The following is a 24,190-nucleotide window of genomic DNA, read 5'->3' on the forward strand; positions in this document are numbered from 1 at the left end:
CATCAGATCTTGTCATCAGCCTTTATTAAGATCACCCTCCTCGATTCCCCCAGCGCCTCTCTGCCTTTAACTTTAAAGAAAATAGATAGCATTAAGCACAATGTATGCTCTGATTATGCTAATTACACTGTATCTCAAGCCCTCTCTATGCTTCCACTGCTTTAGTCCGTTCACTTCTTAACAAATTCTGTTTTCATCTTGTCCTCCTTTTTCGCTGCCTTCCCATTGCACCCTATTTCCTTTCCAGTGTCGTCAAACTTACCCCAAGCCATCTATTTAGCCTCTCTCTCTATTTGCATGCCCACCTAATGACCTTCTTAATATATTGTAAACTAGCAAGAGTACGCTCTTTTTCCCCTTCTGTATCAGTATGCTTTAATGCGTGTTAATGTTATTATTAACCATTTATGTTATCAATGTTAATGTTATTAATTCATACTGTTGCCTATTGTAATAGCTCTAGAAAATCCTGGCTTTTGTACCAGCTAGCTGCTCCCCGCTTTTGCATGGGTCATCACTCTGATCTCCCTTGGATGGTCCAGGTGAAAAGGCAATGTGCTTTTGTAGACTCGTTTTCAAAGCCCACATCTTCTCTAGCGTTTCAAGGTGACTGTTCAGATAAGGTCTTTGGGGTGGTCATGCCTCCTACCCTGTCTTTCACTGCACCCCAATTTGGACACTGAGGGGTAAGTGTGCATTGAGATGTGAAGTGTGTGTGTATAGTATATTGACATATTATATCATCTGTTTTACTTTTACCCTAAAATTAACTCATATTTGCTTCTTCATAGTGCACCGACAAACCATTTTATATATATATATATGTATGTGTGTGTGTGTGTATATATATATATATATATATAAATATATATATATAAATATATGTGTGTGTATATATAATATTCCACCCCCAAACCATGATCCTGCCACTGTGGTGTGCCTGAGCACGTATATACTGTTTACTTGCAGATGGACTTTTGTTCCAGTGAGTTGTTTACACTCTATGATCTGCTCGGCCCCTACTCTGTTTGCGGTGCATTGTTTTTAACCCTTTCACATTGTGAGTTATAGATTGTAGTGTCATTCGCGGTTCTCTCCTTAATATATACATAATATAGACCAGCAGTGAAGAAATATGTATGTATATGTGTATATATATGTTACAGTGAAAGACCGAAATCTGTAGAATGTTGACATTCACCGGTGAATGTCAACATTCACATAGTCGCTTGGTGTATGTCCGAAATATTTGCTAAATACCCTTATTTCTTACTTACACCGGCCAATGTCGACATTCACCAAGTACTAATGGTGAATGTCGGAGATTTATATTTTCTTCTCCGTATTTCAGTGGCGATAAAATATCACAAGGGTGACGTAACTTTTTCGCCTCTCTTTCCGAGAGGAGTGACCAAGAACTTAAAACAAACAGCACATTTCCAATAAGAAAAGAAAATATAATATTAATAATAAAAGGATTCAGTTATGTGATTAGAAACTTATTTATTGCAACAACTTAAACTATTATGACATTTTGAATTACACAGAAGTCCCTTGCTTTTGCAACTGCATTTATTTGTGGAACACTTCCTTTTGCAATGACAGCGTGTATAGCCTTGCCCGCCGCTTCTCGAATTAGCTGCAGCTGCTTCTCTCAGCCCTCGGCTCCTCTCTTTTTGACCTCCACCAGAGCATATCTGTGATTGTCGACATACACCGGTGAGGGTCCGAATGTAATATAATGAAATGAAATATTCCATCTTTCACCGACGTATTTGGTATGTGTTGACATTCACCGGTGAAAGTCGACATTCACCAATTTTGGTCTTTCACGGTAACATATATATATATATATGTGTGTGTGTGTGTATTTAAGCAACGTATATTCATAGACACATTTGTATATGTATAGGCAGGTGGATGGTTATTAACTAAAACCATTTGGCAAATAATCATGTAGCATGTGCTATAGTTTAGATGATAGAAGCTCCTATTAGCTACCATGTGGAGCCTTTAGGCTTTTACCTTCATGTCTTACTAAGCAGTTCAGGTTTCCGTGTACTTAGCCCTATTATGCAAGCAGCTCTCCTACCGCCTCACAGGGGATGGGAGGCACAGCCCAGCCCGAGCCGTGCTCAGTAATGCTTCTGGGAAGCACTGGGGGATAGAGAGCATTCCAGCAGGCTTCATTCACAGCCGGCATTACACAGCTCTCCTTCAGATTAGGCAATGTCACTGTTGTCAGGGCAACTGTGAAGAGCGGCGTATCATATTTACTGCTCCTGTGCTGTGTGCTGAATATTTTAGCGTTCGTTAGCCGGCAGAAGGTTACTATAAGGTACTTGTGCGTGAAGACAAGCTGCCTCCTGCAAAGAGAGAGAGGACCACTCCTGCTTTTTCCACTTCAGGTAGGAAAAAGGGTGAGGGAGCTCCCGTTTTCCCGGGTCTAGCTCAAGCAAGTGGATGTTGGCTTTGGTGATCGCTGTGGGAATTGCCAAGAAAGCCCCCAGATGAACAGGCTACTCTGCTGACCGGCTGTTCGTAGGGAGCTGGACTACGAAAGGGGGGATACATGCTGATATTTCTGAAACCCAGGAATAAAAAAAGAACGGCAGGGAAAATGCCGGGATCAAATACAGCCATCCGTCAGGAAAGGATGAAGAAACCAGGGACCAGGCCCACACCTCCAGTCTTATTTACCATCAGTGAAGAAGATGAGCTACAAAAGAATGGAACTGACAGGAAGGCAAAAGGTAAGCAAGGGGTTCTGGGTGAATGACAGCGTGATGCTTGCAATGCAGAGTCATTGAATTCAGTTGTCCTTCGTTGAAGGCACTGCAAGCACAGTGAACATTTACCTGGATCTGGCCAGCAAATAGGTTGTTAGGGCTTTGCGGTGTACCTTCATTACACAGTGTATAGTAGCATTAGCACCTTCGGTGAAGTGGCAGGTGTATGTTCCACGTTCTTACTTCCTTGTACACAGCTCATCTTTTTGGTTTTCAAGCAAAGACGTGTATTTGAATCATGCAAAATGCTTTGCTCTTTAGCCCTATCCTCTCCCTTTATGTGATGACTCTGTGCACATTTTTAATACATGTAGCATTTAATAATGTTATAGGCATCCCTGACAGCCATGGGTTAATTATAGAATTAATTGATGCCATAAAATTGTAAATTGCTCTTATGTGTATTTTTTCAGTTACATGATTAATTAACGATACCAATAGTCCACCCCCTATACCTGAATGTGTGCGTATGTTACTATTCTAGTTGCCGTAGTAGGCTAGTATGGTTGGGTTGCCACATGCATGCTGGGTAGTGACACTGCAGGTTACAGGAACTTATGTGTCTGAAAACAAGAGTCTTTCCATTTCATTCACACTCCCAGCAGCTGAGGAGTGTCAAGGGTGTAACAGAAATCTTCCATAAAGATAATCCATAATTAACCTCATATTCATTAGTAATGCCAGCCCACATACTGCATAAGCAAGTCTATATATAAATATACTTAAATAGGCCTACATGTCTGCAGCATTGCTTTAGGAAAATATGGCAGTTACCGTACATCTGTACTTTAAAGGGTCCCTCATTTTTGTAATTACCAGTATAAGATGCATTTTCCAAAATATTGTAGTGGTTTTGCATGTTTTCAGACATGTGAATATTAGCCATTTGTATGTGTTTTAGCTCTGTTATCTTAGCCCGATCTACTAGACAAACACCCTGACTCCTTATCATACTGTCTGTGGGAAAGAAGAATAGCTCAGTCTTAAATTACCGATGGACATTCTGACTAAAGAAAGTCTATAGAGGTTAAGACTTCATTAGCACAGCTATAAAGAATCAGCTCATCGTGGTGTTTGAGTAGGGAATGTTAGAGGAAATCATACGATTGACTACAATGGCCGCTTCCATGCAACTTTCATGGGGCAAGAGGGGGGTAGTTGCCTCAGGCGCCACAAAGAAAAGAGGCACACTTGGGCTACCTGAAGGAAACATCCCTGCACCCCTTTCAACTTCATCCGGAAACGGATATGACATCCGCTTGGGATGGGACCTCTGACACTGCCCCAGGGCCAAGAGCCCTAGTTACGCCTCCGCTAAACATTATGCTTTGAACTTAATGTCCCGTTCTTAAAGGGATACTCTGGTGTCCTATGCAGCCCCCAAGTGAAGAATGCAGATTAAATTATTCTGACTATGCTAATGTGCATTCATCAAAATGTGGACCATTCAGTTATCATATGCATTAAAGTGTGTTGTATATTTTCACAGCTCTGACATCAACAGAAGGCATTTCATGCACATTTTCTTTCATTTTGAATAATCCATAAAGGCTTCATTAGTATCCCAACTGTGAACACGTGTAAGAAATTCAAACATAGTGGGGTTTATTCACAAAAATGAGAGTTTGCAGGAGTTTTCGGGTTTCAACTTCCTTAATTACCTATCCATTATAAAGGTCCATCCCTGGTAAAAGTATCTGCAAGAATGGGTAGGTTGTCCCTGCCTAATCCAGAGTCAGCTAGGTGACCTTTAAGATCTGAATATGCCTTATGCAGGCCCATCCTAGCTGTTCTTGGCATAAATCACTACGGTTAGCGCTTGATAATGTAAAGTCAAGTCGGGAACATGAAACTAGAACCCCTCCCACCTTTAATGAAAATAAAAAAAGGTATTGGGATGTCTTATTGTGTTATTTTGTCACTCGGCACTTGGGCTCTCCCCAGTGAACAGTGGTCCTTAAAATGAGACCTGCTATTAGAACTTTAAAATAAAACAAAATACATAGGCAGTTCAATACACCAATTTTTAAGCGTAGTAAATTAAATCAGAACTTGTTTTGATGAACTTAAGGCTAAACATCTGGTTCCAGGTATGCCAGCACTTGTCTCCAGTGCAGGGCGATGTCGGGCTGATTTTCTAAAACAAAAGGCACCAGGTCACATACTTAGTAATCAAAAGGTATTGGATAGGCTTAGGTTTCCCGCTTGCACACTGAAGTCCTGATAATCGCAGATAAATGATGCTGATGATGTAGTCCTGGTCAAATAGCCATGCCTGCTGCAAGCTGTTTCATTAGTAGTCATGTATTATGGAGCTAATAAACATGATTTTGCTCAATATTTGAACAAATACCTTGTGCATGTAAAACATACATAGTTAACAGCATATTAGGGCCAGTTTTAAAGGTCCAGTGTCTTCACCAAGATTTTGATCAGTGGTTATCAGCACAGATTTTTTGGGGCAGCTATAAGGTGAATGGGTGACATCAATGAAAAAAATCTTTTTTTTTTTTTTTTTTTTTTTTTTTTTGAATCAGATATTTTTATACTCCATTTTCTCTGCACCTGCTGTTGTTGGATTTTTATATCTTCTTGTGATATTTGAGAAATTCTGTTCAAAAGTCTTTGGAGAATTTGAGATGAAGGCAAATGCTTTTGCAACTTTTATAAGTAATTGACAGCTTTTTAGGCATGAACTAAGGAATTTACAATGTCTCGATTTCATGGGCTTCAAGTTGGATTCCCTACTAATATTACTCACATGCAACAATTTCTTCAATAGTCCACCAAGTGGAGCTCCATCAGAGATGCATTCTGTAGCGCATATCCATGTTCTTCATGATATTTTATAATACAATTCCGCAAATACACCCACATATATGTTTTGTGTATGCGCATATATTATCTTTGTAATGCGGTATCATCACCCTGTCAGGGTGGTGCTGACCTGTAGTCAATAAAAGCCATATAATTTTGCCTTCTGAACAGCTCACACTTTTATGGATGAACATTTGTTAGTCAGGCATTTATGGGTAATGTATAGTAATCCATTTGATCTGATGCAATTTATACATTATTAAACCAGCCCAGGGCTTTGAATGCATATCTGGGATGGGTTTCTCATTCTGTAGGATAGTATTGCAGTTGGAGTACTCACCTGGAAGCAGGCTATGTTATCTATCCGGTTACTTATTTTTGTTATACAAGTAAAGGTTGTTCTGTTGGGTCCCTGGGTGCTGAATGTAGACTGGTTAAATGGACACTCCAGCGATAATATACAATTTAATTTACAGTACAGTTGTGTCTCTTTGCTTACGCGTGGTGAATTTAGCATATTCTACTCCTTTGTTCACCCCCTAGCTGTTTGTTGTGCTGGCTCAGCAAATGGTGCGTGCAGGGACCGTTCAGTGTCAGATCAATTGGTTGCAAGATCATAAGGTCACGGAGGTTGGCAGATGCTGTGCTTCAGCTTCTACCTTAGTAAAGGACTTTAATATGCATTTTTCAAAAACAGAAAAAAATTAAGCATTCTCTTTAGTGAGGCTGTCCGGGAAAGTAAAGGGTCCCTTTTAAGAACCCCAGACAACACTAGATTTAACATAGAATTACTTAGACTACATCATTTCTTGTGAAAACAACTCCTGTTGTCCACAGTCAGGACCTGTTAGAGAGCTTATTTGTGGTCCTCCTACATAGTGTGGACATGGCTAGCACCTAGATAACTGAGAGATAAGACTGGAGAGTGGTACTAGTCGTGTTGCTCTTTGATTCAGCATTTGCTAAGTATCTTTAAACTTCCCAAGCTGTTCCATTGGTTTCAGTAGATGCTACCATTGGGATCTCAACTCTGGAAGAGTTACCATGATCTTCCCATTTACATTGTGTTTATTATAGCGATAAGCTTACTTACATTGAGGGGAGTACAAGGATGCACTTATTTGTCTTGTTTTTACATACCAGAATACACCCACTCTGCACACCTACAAAAAGTACGAGGTATGTGTGAAGTGTTTATATAGTTTGCTAGACATATATGTCTGCAACAGAGAAGCTTTCTTACTGTGCAAGGCAAATTCTGTAGATTCTGTATCTAGATTTATATTCAAACAAGAATGGGTGTATTCAAATACACCGTATGCTGAACCTAGCTTTTCATATCTCTGCTGTGAATGAGTCCTTATCCAGGTCACCAAATACATGTGTTTTATATTCTGCCAATCTAATGAACACAAATGTGCCCTTCATGTTCGGTTTATTTACCGGGATGGCTTTCTATGCATGCAGTGTGTTAAGCACTCTGACACTGGGTGTTTTGTGATAAACAAGATGGCTGCCTAGAACTGTTTTAAAAAGAAGTTGTGTTGTTGATCTGGTCCTGTAGTATGTAGTACTGCAGTCAGTGTATTTGCCTAGAAGCAGGCTGTGTTACGTAGTATGATATTTACCTTTTGATATCCCTGAGGGTTGAATGTACAATTTCTTATACATTTTTAACACATCACTCGATTTGACACTGTCTGGATCACTGAAATTTCAAAAGATCTGAATTGTTCCTGTGAAGGCAATAATACTTTCAAATCATGTTGTCCACTACCAGGACCGCCTGTAAGAAAATATTTTGCCGAAAGGAAAGGAGAGCAGTAACACGTGGTCCTGAGGATATTGATAGAAATGTGATGGTAGACTTATGGACAACCAATCCTTGTACTTTACCAGTATTTCTTTCCTTTAAAGTTCCTGTGGGCACCATTTTTAGTAGCTGAGAGCAAGCATTGTGTAGCATGGTGTGGGTCAAACCAGACCCTGGCCAACTCATATCACCTTGTGCAAATTTAGAAGGATCTTGCAGCAAAAAGAAAAGAACAATTTTATGCAGTTGCTTTCAACTTTGTCTCTGTCTCTGATTTTCCTTCTGATTACCTGGAGCAAACTGGGTTTAGGCTCAAACACAAACAAGGTCATCAAGCTTAAATGAGTACAACTGCATTTAAAAAGAAAATGTGAATAGTAAATGCTGTGTGTGGCTGAATGTAGCTGGGTAGCTGCCGACATCTTAAAGCGAATTTATGCTTCCCCACTGAAATATGATGTGCGTATATTCTATTCCCTACTTAGTTACACAGTTCCAACTGTACAAATATATTTTGTTTGTCAGCCTGTTCTATCTTTTATTCTTTTGCATGCTGCAAATGTTAATCATGTCACTCTGTTTGCACAGAATGTAGTCTTCCTTCTGGCTGAGAAACTGTGGCGGAATGGAAAAAAACTTGATGTGACTACTTAAGGGCCAGTCTTCTGTCCCTGCCACTGCCTGTAAGGAAGTTTCCTCTGTGAGCTCTCTAATCTGCAGGGGGGGGGGTAACAGGGGTTACGTATAAATACTGACTCAAAGTTTTTAAGCTCTTCATAGCAACCTGTAGAAGGGGCTTACTTATTGGCATCACCATAGGTACCAGTGAGACGGCTCTGCTGTTTGCTATGGTGATACATAACCTCCATAGCATTATTGGCAAAACAAAGGTAGACTTTTAATATAGTTTAAGATAAGTCGACCATTGACTGTATTTGCTCATTTATAAGATGACCACTCAAAGGTTGGATCTTAATGGGAGAGAAAAAGAAAAGGCCTGAATATAAGACTACCATATTGGGTTAAAAATAAAAACCACTGTTTTTGTTGCTCTCACACTCTTGCTTACTCTCGCTCACGTTCTCTGTCAGTGTCTTCTTACCTTCTCCGCGGACCTCTTCCATTACCCTGTCTCCTTTTCCGCAGCTCTGCTTGCTCTCTTCCCTTTCTTGTTCTTCTGACTTCATTCCTTGTCCACTTCTGCCCGGTATCAGCTGCGTTATCCAGGTACTTTTGCAAAAGGACCCTCCGTGCACACCCTCTCCCCCCGCGTGGAGCACGTGGGAGAGGCTGTTCCCGTGGTGCGTGCCGTGCATCCGCCATTTTGCGGAAGTACCTTGGTAATGGAGCTGAGTCTGGGGAGAAGCAGAGGAAAAAAAGAACACAGACAAACAAAAAGAGGCAAGAGAAGTGGAGCCACGGAAAAGGAGACAGGGACACAGAAGCAGTCGGCGGAGAAGGTAGGGAGCAGGCCCGGACTGGCCATCGGGCACACCGGGCATTTGCCTGGTGGGCGGGGTGGCCCAGGGCCTGATTGACGTAGGGGTGATGGAGTTGCATCTCCAGGCCCCTACCTTAAAATAGGCCCCGTCAGGACCGGACTGACTGGGCCTATGAGGCCTCTATGATGTCATATTTCGCCGCTCAGCTGTGAGGCGCGCACCATGACAGAGCGGGAAGACTGACGCCTCGCGCCCCCACCGCAAGACTCCGGCAACAAGGTAAGTAGGGAGAGGGGGTAGATAGTGAGGGCAGGGTGCAGTGAGAAGGGGCAGAGGTGGTAGATGGTGAGAAGGGGGAAGGGGTTAGAAAGGGGGAGAGGGGTTAGATAGTGAGAAAGGGGGAGAGGGGATAGATAGTGAGAGGGGGTACATATTGAGAAGTGGGGAAGGGGGTACATAGTGAGAAAGGGGGGAAGGCAGTGAGAAGGGGGAGAGGGGGTACATACTGATAAGGGGGAACATAGTGAGAAGGGGCAGATAAGAAGGGGAGGGGTAGATGGGGACAGGGTAGTGTGAATGCGTACGAGAATGAATGAATTAATGTGTGGATGAATTGTGTGAATGCGTACGAGAATTAATGAATAAATGTGTGGATGAATTGTGTGAATGCGTACGAGAATTAATTTATTAATGTGAGGATGAATTGCTTGAATGATTTGTGAGACTGCATTAATGTATATGTGTAAATAATTTGTGTGATTGAGTGACTAACTGTGTAAGTGATTTGGGGAAATGCAAAGATGGCACATGAAGGGTGGGCTGTTTGCTGACAAAGATGTCTTACACTGGGCTGTTAGGGGACAAAGTTGGCTCAGGCTAGGCTGTAATATGTGTGTAATCTGGGTGCTGATCAGGTTCTATGTGGGCAATGTGGACACCAGGGCTGGCTTTGGGGTGTGCAACCTGTGATCTATGCTGTAATTTAGGGGATTATCTATACCTTTTAATGCTGAGTGAATTCCAATTGATTTATACCTGCAAAGCTGGGTGTGTGTTATTCTGTTGATCTGTATCTGGTACGCTCTGTTTCCATACATTATTATTGTATACCTACAAATAGAGGGTTTGTATGTCTGATTCTGTGTATTTGATCTATACCTTCAACTCTGAGTTAACATGTGATTTTCAATTGTTTCTGTTGATCTATACCTGCTATGCTATGGTTTCATACATCATTATTGCATACCTGCAAATATAGGGTTTGTATGTGATCTAAACATGCAAGTGCTGTTTATATGTGTTTGATCTATAGTTCACAGGGAGGAAGGAAAGGAGAGGTATGGCTTAGTGAATGAGGGACAAAGTGACTGGGAATGATTTCAAGGGAGAGGTCCTCTCAAAGTCATGGTCTGGGTGAGAAGGGGGAAGACTGCACTGACTCTCACAGTCTTCCCCTAATCTGCAGTCAGTGTGGCAATTTTTTTTGGTGTGGTAGCGGAGGGAGTGATTGCATGCTAGGGAGCGTGGAGCAGGGCCCAAGGAAATGTCAGTGTGGCAGAGCCTGTCCTGGTGTGTGTGTTTGGGTGTCTGGGTGGCAGAGCCCGTCCTGGTGTGCATTTAGTCATCTGTTTTCTGGCCCTTTACTTTCTGTAGGAATAAATTCAACTATTTTATTTTTACTTGTCCAGAGATAAAACGCCCTCCTGAATTTGTAGTCACTTCAGAGGACAAAACATTCTAGGCCCAGAAATCAGTGAGAGCAAAAGTAAAGGTATTTCAACCTGCGTATCTTATTAAAAAGGATTAGTGGCACTAAATTGTGTCTTCAGGGGTACCGTGTATGATGACTAAAAAAAAGTCACATTGCTCCGCCTAGAGGATTGGCTGAGCGCCGCAATTCAGTTGGGGTGGTGTGAGGTCTGAGTTTCTTCCCTGCTGTGCTGTGAGTCTGTGAGAGTGATCTGACCAGCCAGGGCCCAAGGAGTGCCACACTGCCACTAGTTTTTTTTCTAAGTACCAACTAAATGGTCAAAGATTAGTTACTGTTTTGAATCTTTCATTAAAGATATAGCACTTTATAAATTGCATGATGTTATGATTCATTTATTATATATTTATGTAATGCTAATTGATTACAGTGACAAAAGCATGCTGAAATATAACTAATAGACAACAAGAAATGGTATATGAAATTTGTCATAATTTGGTTTAACAATAAATAAATAAATAAAAATGGGCTGTTCAGTCTTAAATGCCCGGGCCTATTTTTTGTCCCAGTCCGGGCCTGGTAGGGAGCCCCTAGGCTTAGTCGGCTGTGCTGTGGATCTGAATAAAATATATTTAATTAAATTTTTTAATTTTATAACTACCTCATTAAGAGCAAGATAAGCTGTATTGGTATTATATAATGCTTAAATGGAGACCCATCATTCAGGTATTCTATAGGCTTTACTGTATATTATGCAGGACTGGCCTAGCATTTCTTGCAAAAAAAAAGATCTCTGGCATTGACCCTTTGTAATGCAAATTTAGTAAATCAAACTGAATCAGTTGACCTATAATGGACATCTTATGATTCATGTATCTTAAAATAGTAAGATAGTATTCTGAGTAAACACAGAAAATAGGTAAATCATCACAAACACTATCAAGCTTTTAAAGCACTGAATAAATATTAAAATGTGAAGCTTGGGATAGCCATGTCATACCTGCCAACAGTCCTGAATTCCCCAGGACAGACCCATTTAAAAAAAGCCCAAACACCCAGTATCTGAGGCCCTCACTGGGGTCACCTAACATGTGCTATGCATGCCTGGGAACTCTCTGGGTTTGACCCGGACATTGCCGGTGGAGCACTGCTCCTCTGGGTCGCGGGATCTTGACATGCTCCGCTCCCCGCCCATTTTTTCATTTATATGGGGGTGTTACCCCTGACGTCAGCGGGACCGCCCACTGACGTCAGTGTGCAGTCCTGGCCGCGTTCCTGCAAGGGAAGGCTCTCTGGGTAGCCGGAGCCGAGAAGTTCCCAGGTGTGGTACTATGTTATCCTGCAGTGGTAGGGCACCAAGGAATTGGGCTGTGTTCTCCCCTCCCCCCATGAGGGCGAGAGACATAAGGGGAATCAACACATGTAAACTGGGGGCAAAGAACATGCGAAATTGCTGGGCCCCAGACCCTCAGTTGACACTGGGGCTGACAATATCTGATGTGAGCTTTGCCTGCGAGTTTGTCCTATGGCAGGATGTTTAATAAGCCAGTACAATAATCCCTTCTTTGGAAGCTATGGATTTCTGTTTGCTTTGGTCAGTCCAGTGTCAAGATGTGTGAATAACACTCCACTTGGTTTAAATAACCTCCACTGTGTGATTGTAATCTACATTGTTAACTAATGGCTGAGTCAAAGTGTTTAAAATATGTTAACGCAGTATTATTTGTGTATAGATATTTTTCCTCCGATTTCTGTCAAATGGGCATTGTGTTCTCTCTTTATCTACAGAAACATAGTCTTATGCTCATATAAATCTAAGGACCTATAAATATTAATGCACAGATATGTAGCCTAAAATATATGTTGCTATATGGTGATTGTGTTTGGATTGTTAGAGCTTTGTAGAACTGATAATGTAGATAGCTCCACATTTTTAGAATAGTTATGTATATTTTGTATAGCAGGGAATGTCTCAGCTTTTACTCTACACTGCCTGTGCAATTGTTCAAAATGTTGGATTTTGATGTGATGTCCTTCCACTAGACCTGGGTCATCACTCATCAGTAGTGGCATTTAACCATAGCTAAGCTGACTTTAAAGTTGCACCTTTTTATGGGATCCTGACGTGATCCCTTTTGTGAACATACCCCTTGAAAAGGGGAAATGTGAGCAGCGATGGTAATAGTTTAGGAGCCACGGAAACCTGAGCGATGGTCCTTTGCATGGCACGTGCTTCTACCCACATTCTTTTGCATGCCATGGGTTGTCCAATTTTATAATATGTTTTTAAATCTTGACGTGTTTCAGGGATACACAAAGCACCGTTCTATTTTTTTGTTGCTTCTGCTCTGGTTTTATTCATTATGCTAGATTTCTTTACTGCAAACAATTATCCCGTTAACACAGAGATAAACCGGCAGCCGTAGCAGTACAAGGCGGTAATGTCTCTGACAGGCGCATACAACCCTATTGCTAATGTGACTAAACACGTTCGCTCATGCTCAAGTGACATTTTACAAAGACCAGAATATTTTAACTGCTTCCACCTTTAAGTGTTGAAAGTGCCATATGTCCAGAAAGATTTCTTATGTTTGCTTATAAAAAAAAATACCTATTGCAAGGTAGTTGGAAAGTCCTGCCATTAGCCTACCACTAACTATAACGCAACAAAGGTTTCACACTTTGGCAGCAATAATGTTGAGGAAGGTGTTATTTTTATATGGCAGCATCTGATATAGTACACAGATATAGGGCTGCAACTAACGATTATTTTAATAATCGATTAGTTGGCCGATTATTTTTTCGATTAATTGGATAAAAAATGCAATTTTTTTTTATTTAAAATAATGTAATAAAAAAACTTACAATTTACACTTTCATCTCTTTATTGCAATGGCCTCTCGCTATTCACCTTCTTATTTTACTGACATAATAATAAAAGCTACAAGAACCCAAACACAATGTTTCTCAAACTAGGTTTTAATACAAAGTTATTAGTAAATATTAATTCATATGTTAACTTTTTCATATTTAATAAAAACTGAGAAAAAAGCCTTGTTTATATTTTCTTTTATTTACCAAACTGTAACCCAGTTATGCACATCTGACCCCCAGCTTGCCACTCTGCCCCATATATGCCTTATACCTCTTATATGCCAGAGATTCCACTGTGCCCCCGATATGCCACTGTGCCCCCGATATGCCTTATACTCCTTATATGCCAGTGATATCCAACTGAGCCCCCTGATATACCTTTTACCCCCAGATATGTCTTATGCCCCCCTGATATGCCTTATAACTTCCAATATGCCACTCGCCCCCATGTATGCCTTATACCTCCCTATATGCCACTGTGCACCCTGATATGCCACTCCGCTCCCCATAAATGCACTGCGCCACTCTGAAATTCTCCCTGATTCACCACTCTGCCTCCCCCAGATATGCCACTCTGAAATTCATTATACCCCCCATACACCATTCTACCTCCCCTATACACCACTCTAACTCCCCCGTATATATACCATTCTGCCACCCTGAAATTCATTACACCCCCCATACACCACTATAACTCACCCATACACCACTCTGCCTCCTCCCCCCTCCCATACACCACTCAGCCTCCTCCCCCTCCCATATGCCACTCTGCCTCCTCCCCCTCCCATACTCCAACGGAGGTTCACAAGACGCAAGGGAGCCTGGTAGAAAGGCAGAGTGGCATATGGGACGGGGAGGAGCCAGAGTCGTGTATGGGAGGGTGGCTCCCATACACCCCTCTGACCCCCCCCCATACACCACTCTGCCTCTCTCCCGACTCCCTGGTATTTTGTGAACCTCCGTTGCTGACAGGCACTTACACTGCAGCTTCATAGAAGCCTCAGCGTAAGTGAAGGGCCGTAACGGGGGCTGTCTGTGCGATGCAGACCCCCACCAGCTGACAGAGAGGATGATTCTCTGCAGGAGACCTCGATTCTCTGTCAGCCGGTGGGGGTCTGCATCGCACAGACAGCCTCCGTTTCTCACCTTCACCTACGCTGAGGCTTCTATGAAGCTGCAGTGAAAGTGCCTGTCAGCAACGGAGGTTCACAAAACACCAGGGAGTCGGGAGAGAGGCAGAGCAGTGTATGGGAAGGGGGAGGAGTCAGAGGGGTGTATGGGAGGGGGGAGAGAGACGGAAGTGAGAGACCGGCCCACAGTAAGGGGAATCCAGGTCCCCTGCAGCGTTGCGGGGGATCTAGATTCTAGTACTATAATCCTGTTTGAGGTCGGATTATATTAGGATAAAATCGATAAAAATCAATTCGACTAATCGATAATGAAAATCGTTGACAACGATTTTCATTATCGATTAGTTGTTTCAGCCCTACACAGATACTGATATAACAGTTGGGTTGCAAGTAAGATTTCTTCCCTTTTGCGGACCATATGCAGATTAATCCCTGATTGATATACAAGGGGTTAGGAATAGAATGACACAAAACTTTTCTTTTATGTTACAGGACAGACCTTGCCAGGTCTTTCAGAACGTGAAATGTGTTAACTGTGGCTTTCTGTTCTTTTGGTATATTTATTATAAAGGTGTGTAATTCATTTGACATTCATTTGTCAAAGGCAAAGGGCAGCAAAGAGGACATTTTTGGAATAATCATAAAGAGGTGAGCTGCATAAAAAAATCCTTATCTAGAAAGTAAGGTCACCTTCACACAGTGGATACGCTTGGCTGAGTAACAAGGCCTTTCTAACCCCAATATAAGGTCTTTTTTTTCTGATTAACCAGTTCTTAATACAGTTCTTATATTAAGAGTAACTGTATGTCTGAACTAGGGCTGCAACTAACGATTATTTTAATAATCGATTAGTTGGCCGATTATTTTTTCGATTAATCGGATAAAAAATGAAATTTTTTTTAATTTAAAATAACGGAAGTTGTCTGTGCGTATCGCACGGACACCTGCCGGCCGACAGTGAGGGGAATCCAGGTCCCCTGCAGCGTTGTGGGGGATCTGGATTCTAGTGTTATAATCCTATCTCTGTTTGAGGTCGGATTATATAAGGAGAGGAGTTTTTCAGAGCATAAAAATCGATTCGACTAATCGATAATGAAAATCGTTGTCAACGATTTTAATTATCGATTTTATCGATTAGTTGTTTCAGCCCTAAATATGTCTACTTTTTTGTTTTGAGTCGTTATTTGTCTTTCTGCTCACGGTGGACAAATTAGAAATCAGTCAGCATGGAAATGCTGTGAAGTGCCTCTCACCCAGGGGCTGCGTTGATCCCGTGACTGGTGTGCATGTTGTGTGATGAATTAGGCCATCATAGTGGGCAGCTGCCAACAGCATTGACCGGTTTGCTTTGGGCTAAGCTTGAGTTAAGCAGCTCAAAACATTGACGCAGCATTTCAGAGAAGGTGATCGCTGAAGCCCCTTTCCCCTCCCTGTCTCTTTCTCTAATCCCTCGATGTTGTGAATGTGACCAACTCCATTTTGATCAGTGCAGCAGTATGGGCACAGAGCATGGCTTTGAAGTTCGCCTTTCAGGCATGCTTTTGACGATACAATTCTGACATGTTACACTTGTTAATGAAGATTCTGAGTTGCATGGCCAGGAACACAGTTTACGGAATACAGACGTTGAGATTGCCTATGCTGGTCTGGTGAAGTTATGGTACCAACTACAAAAGAGTCGTCGGTTAATGTTTGCTAAGCATGATGGGAAAAAAAGGTGAGAACACTTCCAGTATTGAGAAATAAATATTTCTTATTCGTGTACGTTAAGTAGATATGAAAGTCTCTGGACTGGGTCTGGCAAATATCTGTTAGCTTGTAAGCTGTAACAAATTTCTGTTGAAATATATAGATAAACTGCCCCTCCACTCTCAGCACTTTGTGTAGATGCGGATGGTGCATCTTGTTATACCCCATGGCACTCTTGGGAGAGTGAGCACAGGAGCGGGCTGATGATGCCTTTAATGGAACTCATCTCCTGCAAGGCAAGTAGCTTTGTATCATTTTTTTGGCAGAAAGCAAATGTGTCTTTTCAAAACAAGAGGTCAACAAAGTACGGTAGTTTAAGCACTAAGGGACAGAAATTTAATGCCATCACATAAGTTCTTCGCCATTCTTAATTCGTACTTTTAGAATGTTTTGAAGCGTCAGCCAATGATGTTTTGTAGAAAATGTATACCAAACTTTGGGGAGGAAGTTTCTTTAGTATAGAAGGTGTGTCTTGGTTAATACGTTGTTCTAAGTTAGATGTGTCTGGTGCATGGTTAAGGGGCTTGGGTGGGGAAACATGTCAAAGGTGTAGAGATGATTCTAACAACACTTAACTATTATATGTATTGAAGTGCATACCAGGGCTGGAGGATACCTTCAAAAGTAAAGGGAAATAATCACTTGCTTAGAACACCATTAATCCTTTGAGGCCTTCGGTTCAAACTGAGGATAAGCTTAAAAGCCCATAAGATGCATCCCTGTTGCTTTTGACGGAGCTTTAGAATTTGTGCTTCTGCTTAAGCATATTCAGTGTGGGCAGGGTAGCTTTGCTGTGTTATTGCTTTGGGTAGGGCATGTAGACAAAATTGTAAACAATAGTGTTTGTGTGTGCACTTGTCTGCTTTAGCTTTTGTTGTTTAAGAAGAAAGTATGGTTGTGTATCTTATTCTTTGCTGTACTGCAGTGCAAAACATGTGTACCTCAATGTGACGCATTAAAGACTTGCATGGTCTGAACTGTATGTTGTGAACTGTATGTTGTGAACATTTGCACATTCCACTTTAGTGATTTAGTGATTCTATGGTTTTTCCATCTATAAAAATATCATATACAAAACATGACCAAGTTTGATGCAGCAATTTTAGTATAGTAAAGCATGTGGTGGTTCTAGCAAAACAGGAACCGGTTACATGAAGGCAGGTCCCCTTATGCTTTTGTCACGTCAGATCTCCAATGATCAGCAGAAGCTTGGCAGGGCATTGTGGGATCTGTAGTTCAATGCTAGTTGCTGGGCGTTTTAATAATCAGTCATGTAATAGAGAGTAGGTGGTAAAAGAGGAATTTGAAATGTGATGAGGCATAAGAAGGAGAAGCAACAAGAGAAGAGGTAGGAATAAGTACTGCCACTACAGAGTACGTTCTTGGAATCCACAGGCCCCTACGACTGTGTCTAATTTGTCATAACCTTGGCTGAGTCGCTGACAGCCTGGAGTGCTACTCTTGTCATACATGACCTTGATCATTTACATGACATTATCAACTGGCAAACCATAAACACTGATTACGTTACAGTTTTCATTTAGCTAATGCAATCTTGTGTCATCTGTATGCTTCTCTATGCTTCACATTGACATCTAGGATCTTTCCTTTTGTTTCTTTTGAATATTTTTCTGATCACAATATAATTTTAATCAGAACTCATCTGACAGAAGTAAAATATCACGTATGGACTTATCTGTGCCTTACAGATTTGCTTTCTTTTTAATGTTACTTTTTTGTATTTTAAAATGTATTTCTAACGTTTCTTTAAACCAATATAGCAGTCAGAAAAAAGGTAAATTATAATAACAAAGCTTGTAGCAGGAGCAGACCTTAGGAGCCATGGCTACCTGCCTCGGGAATTTGTCAAGCCCTGATCTATGCATTTCCCTGCAAAAAAAAAAGAGCATTTGAAATGTAATTGTTATTATATGCATTAAAGAGTACTGAAGGCTGAGGTGTATTTTTTGGTTTTATATAGGCAAATTGTCTTGAATCTGAGGAGCTTGCATTTTAATTTAGGCTCAATATGTGCTTACAGAGCATGTACTGCAACTTCTTGATGTATTCTCCCCGAGTATCTTATGCTAATGAATTCCCCAGTCTCCTACATATTTATTCTATCTCAAATTTAGAGAGAAATGGAAACACAGTAATGTGCAAATGAGCTATAGAAGAGACCATCTGCTCACATCCATTAGGAAAGCTTCTCCTTACCAGCGCTTTCTGTTAACTGTACCAGCCAAGTGATTGCTGAGCAAAAGCTAAGATACTGTTTGCAGTTTGCTTCTGGTGCCTGGAACGGAATTCTAACCATTTAGCAGATTTGATGTTAGGACATTAGTCAAGTTGGATACTTTATATCCCACCCCATCCCATGATGGGGTGGGCAAAGTGGCATATCAGCGGACACAGTGGCATATCAGCGGGTATAAGGCATATCGGGGATGCAGTTTGGCAAGCCTGGGCTCAGATGTGCGTAACTGAGGAGGCAGGTTGGGAAATAAAATCAAGAAATGCATTTTTATCAAAGTGTTTTTTATTCTGCTGTTTGTTTTTAACATTCAGTTTGTTCATGAAATTATCTTAAATAAACAAAAAAAATTACATAATTTTTTATCCGATTTAATCAAAAAAATAATCGGCCAACTAATCGATTAGGAAAATGAACGTTATTTGCAGCCCTAGACAAATAGTGTGATGGAATCCCCATTATCAATGGCTTAGGCGTTTTTTTGCATGGTATTCACTGGGCGGTGAATTCTTGCGTCTTTATTGGTTGTTATTCTGGCAGCAACCCGGGAACCTGAATGTGTATACCTTTTATGCTTTTCAGATTGTCTGTGTAGCTCGTTAAACATCCAGACTGTGGTTCTAAATTCAGGGTTAGAAGCCCTGATCTGCATTACTGAAGGCCTTCTAGATACTGTGTATCCTTCCAGCAAAGTAGGCATGGCAAGCACAGCTGGATAATTGAAGATTGCTTTGGATAAGGCTGGCCTTTTGTGCTTATGGCATGTGCCATTAATTTTGAGGGGACAAGGCTGTACACCGCTTGTTATATTAGTGGGTTCACGTTCCCTTAGGAAAGTAACATATTTGTTAGCATAAACGGGCATGTCTGTTGGAAGACAGTAATTTATGCAGGAAACAGATAAGCGTGCAAAGTAAATTGATATTTACCCCATGGATAATCTCTTAAACTCAAACATGTATTTCACGTTTCTTGGAATCAGATGTTTGCACTGAGAGATATTCTTCACAGCATGTTTTACTTGTGACATTTCCTATAAAGCTACAAGCAAACCAGGGTAATATACACTGCTCAAAATAATAAAGGGAACACTAAGATTACACATCCTAGATCTGAATGAATGAACTAATCGTATGACATACTTCTGTCTTTACATAGTTGAATGTGCTGACAACAAAATCACACAAAAATTCTTTATAGAAATCACATTTATCAACCCATGGAGGTCTGATGTACTGACCTGTCTCCTGGTAGTGCCTCCATGCTCTGGACACTACGCTGACAGACACAGCAAACCTTCTTGCCACAGCTCGCATTGATGTGCCATACTGGATGAGCTGCACTACCACTTGTGTGGGTTGAAGACTCCATCTCATGCTACCACTAGAGTGAAAGTACTGCCAGCATTCAAAAGTGACCAAAACATCAGCCAGGAAGCATAGGAACTGAGAAGTGGTCTGTGGTCACCACCTGCAGAACCACTCCTTTATTGGGGGTGTCTTGCTAATTGCCTATAATTTCTACCTGTTGTCTGTTCCATTTGCACAACAGCATGTGAAATTGATTGTCCATCAGTGTTGCTTCCTGAGTGGACAGTGTGATTTCACAGATGTGCAATTGACTTCGAGTTACATTGTGTTGTTTAAGTGTTCCCTTTATTTTTTTGAGCAGTGTATATCATGCCTTTCCAATTTAAGGGTCCATAAATCCCCAACACTTAAACCTTTTTGACAGTATTCTAGAGCTGAAACAACGAATCGATAAAATCGATAATAATCGATAACGGAAATCATCGATAACGATTTCCGTTATCGATTAATCGAGTGATCGATTCGTCGTTGGAGCACTAGGCTCCTTTTACTTACCTCCGCCAGCGTTCCCCGCTTCTGCTCCACGCTCTGCAGTCTCCGCCTTCTTCAAGCTACGTGACGACGGATGTGACGCGCGTCTACTATCAAGTTGGAAGTGGAACAAGTTCGTAGCGGAGGTAAGTACTCTTTATGTCTATTGTCTGTGCGAATGTTTATGTGCGAGACTGGGTGCGCGGCAGAGTGTGTGTGTGTGTGTGTGTGTGTGTGTGCGTGCGTGCGTGCGTGTGCGTGCGTGTGTGCGTGTGCGCGCGCGGCAGAGTGTGTGTGTGGGTGCGCGGCAGAGTGAGTGGGGGGGTGCGCTGCACAGTGAGTGGGGGGGTGCGCTGCACAGTGAGTGGGGGGGTGCGCTGCACAGTGAGTGGGGGGGTGCGCTGCACAGTGGGGGGGGTGCGCTGCACAGTGGGGGGGGGTGCGCTGCACAGTGGGGGGTCCGCGGCACAGGGGGTGGGGGGTCCGCGGCACAGGGGGTGGGGGGGCAGGGGATGCAGGGCAGGATGTGAGTGCAGGGCAGAGTGGGGCCAGGAGACTGGATGCAGGTCAGAGTGGGGGTGGGAGGGCAGGTTGGCAGACTGGGTGCAGAGCAGAGTGGGGGTTGGGATGCAGGGCAGGGTGTGAGACTGGGTGCAGAGTAGAGTGGGGGTGGGGGGGCAGGGCAGGGTGTGAGACTGGGTGCAGAGCAGAGTGGGGATGCAGGGCAGGCTGTGAGACTGGGTGCAGGGCAGGCTGTGAGACTGGGTGCAGGGCAGGGCAGGGTGTGAGACTGGGTGCAGGGCAGGGTGTGAGACTGGGTGCAGGGCAGAGTGGGGATGCAGGGCAGGCTGTGAGACTGGGTGCAGGGCAGGCTGTGAGACTGGGTGCAGGGCAGAGTGGGGGTGGGGATGCAGGGCAGAGTGAGGGTGGGGGCACAGTGCAAAGGGGTGGGGGCACAATGCAAAATTCTTTTAAATAAACGAAAAATTTGCATATTGTTTTTTTTATCCGATTAATCGATTAATCGAAAAAATAATCGGCCGATTAATCGATTATTAAAATAATCGTTAGTTGCAGCCCTACAGTATTCCATTAATCACAGACCTCAAAATGAGGACAGAGCAAGGGGTTTGTGTGTTTCAGAAATGTACTTTAAAGCATACTTCTCTTGTAGGTCCCGGTTTTTGTCCATTGTCCAATAGGCTGGTTCTTGCAGTTGACCTTTCTAAACCTATTTCAGAACCTCCTTCCCAAAGGAAGCTCCCCTCCAGGGACCTCGACATATTTCTTGTTTCCTTGTATTTACACTCATGTTTTTTTTTTGTCTAAATACATGAGTAAGTCTGCTATTGTTTGGCATCTGAAATTCTCTAGGGCAACGCGTGGGTTCATTATCGCTAGATAAAATTCCTGCACAGATTTTGTATCTTTCAAAGAAGGAAAAGATAGTCACCACTGACCGTTCGAAGAGCCTGCGCTGAATGTAGTCACCTTTTGCCATTTAAATGATGGTTTGCAGGTACAAAATTGTCAGTGCCTTTTTTGTCTTGGTGGTTTTAAAAGCCTTAAATATTGCAATAAAATGATTCAATGCAAATATGGTTATGAAAGGTCTGAGGAACTGCACTATCCTTTTGTGAAATGAAAACAGTTAAATGGCCATGAAGGAAACTTGGCTTGCTTCACTGATCCCTGAAAAAACAAAAGCCAATTCTCTTAAAACAAAGACACTTATTAGTTTCTTGTAGGTATGTGTCCATTTTTAATTCATACAGCTTTGTAGTAGGCTATTTGTTGTTGATATTCAGTAAATAACACTTCTGTGACCCTATATGTTTAGAGGATATAAAATAACAACCCAGCAAAGTGCCATCAGCCACCCCCTCCATGTTAGCATTCTTACAGCTGAGCTCTGAGATAATGTCAGCGTTCGGTAGTGTTAATGGGACATTTGGGGAGATCATGATCTCCCTTTGAGTTGGCCCATTTAGCAGTAGTGCACAGGAGGCCTGAACACACAATAGGGCACAATGCAGTCCCAACTAGACCATCCACCCTAGGCCTAATCAGCCTAGACCAAAATACGCCATTGCTTGTTTTTTTAAGCATGTTTAATACAATTTAATAATTCTCTAACAAGATTGCTATTTTGGAACTTGTTATACAAAAAGTGATTTACTAAAATCTGTCCTGAAATTCCAACTTTTTTGGAATTACCGGTACTATCAAACCTTGAAAGGTAAAATATTTTTTTACATTTTTTTTATTGTTCAGTGCTTTGCATTTTGAACAGAAGCTGCTCTTTATATGCAATAATAAATGTTTATTCTTCCAGGCTCCAAGAACAAAGCAGTTCAGCAAAACATTAATTCCGAGGAAATGACAAGGAAATGTTCTAGCGTTAGGAAAACCACAATATTGTACTTAAAGTAAAAAAAAAAAAAAAAAGCAGTTTTAAACTTATTTTTTATGGCCTTATCTCTGCTCTTTTAAATCTTAATCTTCATAATTTGTCTATCGGAAATTCTACATTCAACCTTTTATAAAAAGCACATTACCATGTACAAGCCCCAGTCAAGATGCTTCCTTTAAACCAAGGTCAGCCAACGATATACCAGAGCAGTAGAGCAACCTGTTAGTTGGTTTACAATTCTTGTTCAGAAGACACCATTGACCATGTTTTGATGTAAAACAATGTGTACAGAGTACCATCTTGGTTAACACCAAGTTTTAAATGCAGACATCTTTTCTAAAAGAATGTTTGAAAAGTGGTCTTATTGCTAAATAAATGGAATGGTCCAATCTACAGGAACTGTTCAAGTGATTGCTTTAATATGCAACCTCAATGTATTCCAGCTGTAATATACTATTTATGATATGTTTAGGTATCATATCCTGGTGCCATGCTATAAATACATAGATATACTGTTGCTGAAACCAGGAGCAGCTAACTGGTTGTTATTGCATGTATTGTGTATCATCACGGCATCAGGTGTCAATGGTAGATCTAAAGAGGTGCGGATACCTGAATATGGAATACAACGTACAAAATACTTCTCCGAATAGTCAGTCCCAAAATATAAGCTGCCTATCCTTTTCTAAACGGTAAAATCTAATACTGCACTGTAAAAATAGGCAGGTGTGTACTGGTAAAAGGAAACCATAATTTAACTTTTGTTTAAAAAACAAGGACATTTCTAAGTGACCCTAAACCTTACTTGGTGGATGACAAGCATGGTTAATTGGTTGATTTCCTTAACCTGTGTCACATTTACCCCTTTGTGGCCTTGCCAGGGGGAGCTAAAATGGCCAAAGCAGGGTCTGTAATGTATGTTCTTGCAGCCTCAGCTTTACAAGTTTACCTCAAGATCTTAGGAGCCCTTGGAGCTTCTTGATGGAAAAATTGACCTTTTTAAGCTTCCTCTGATCAATTCCACAAATATTATTTACCACTTATGGTTTGTTTCCATACAAATTTGGCACCTTGTGTTACTTTCAATTGTAAGGTAACCGCAAGTACTGATGTCGCACGTAGAAGTTTTAGCATATGTAGCTTGAATGGTCTCCTAGTTTTTGTTACAACACTTGTTGAAGGCGTAGCGGAGGCTAGTTTATAATGTGTGCATAGGATGCATAATGCATCTATGGAATGTGTTTATAGTGTGTTCATGGGTTGTTTAGTGTTGTGAAAAAAACTATATGTGTATATTGTTAGAATTGTTAACATTTTTGCTGTAGCCAGTAAAGAATGAGCATAGATGTGAGCTCTTACA

General features: G+C 41.6%; 1 protein-coding gene across 5 annotated transcripts in view; it reads left to right on the forward strand.

Moving 5' to 3' along the window:
• MAP7 (microtubule associated protein 7) overlaps nt 1–24,190 on the forward strand; it is an 84,569-nt gene that overhangs the window by 22,735 nt on the left and 37,644 nt on the right. For 3 of the 5 annotated variants that reach the window (XM_053458977.1, XM_053458978.1, XM_053458979.1), the window contains exon 1: nt 2,391–2,753. The exons of 1 other annotated variant lie outside the window; for it this stretch is intronic. In XM_053458977.1, coding sequence (XP_053314952.1) covers nt 2,573–2,753 — 181 coding nt within the window. In that variant the 5' untranslated portion in view covers nt 2,391–2,572. Of the gene's footprint in view, nt 1–2,390; nt 2,754–16,168; nt 16,291–24,190 lie in introns of those variants that run through there. One more of the 5 variants, XM_053458981.1, reaches the window with a different exon arrangement.

The sequence above is a fragment of the Spea bombifrons genome, chromosome 3 (assembly GCF_027358695.1).
Source record: "Spea bombifrons isolate aSpeBom1 chromosome 3, aSpeBom1.2.pri, whole genome shotgun sequence".
Taxonomy (NCBI): domain Eukaryota; kingdom Metazoa; phylum Chordata; class Amphibia; order Anura; family Pelobatidae; genus Spea; species Spea bombifrons.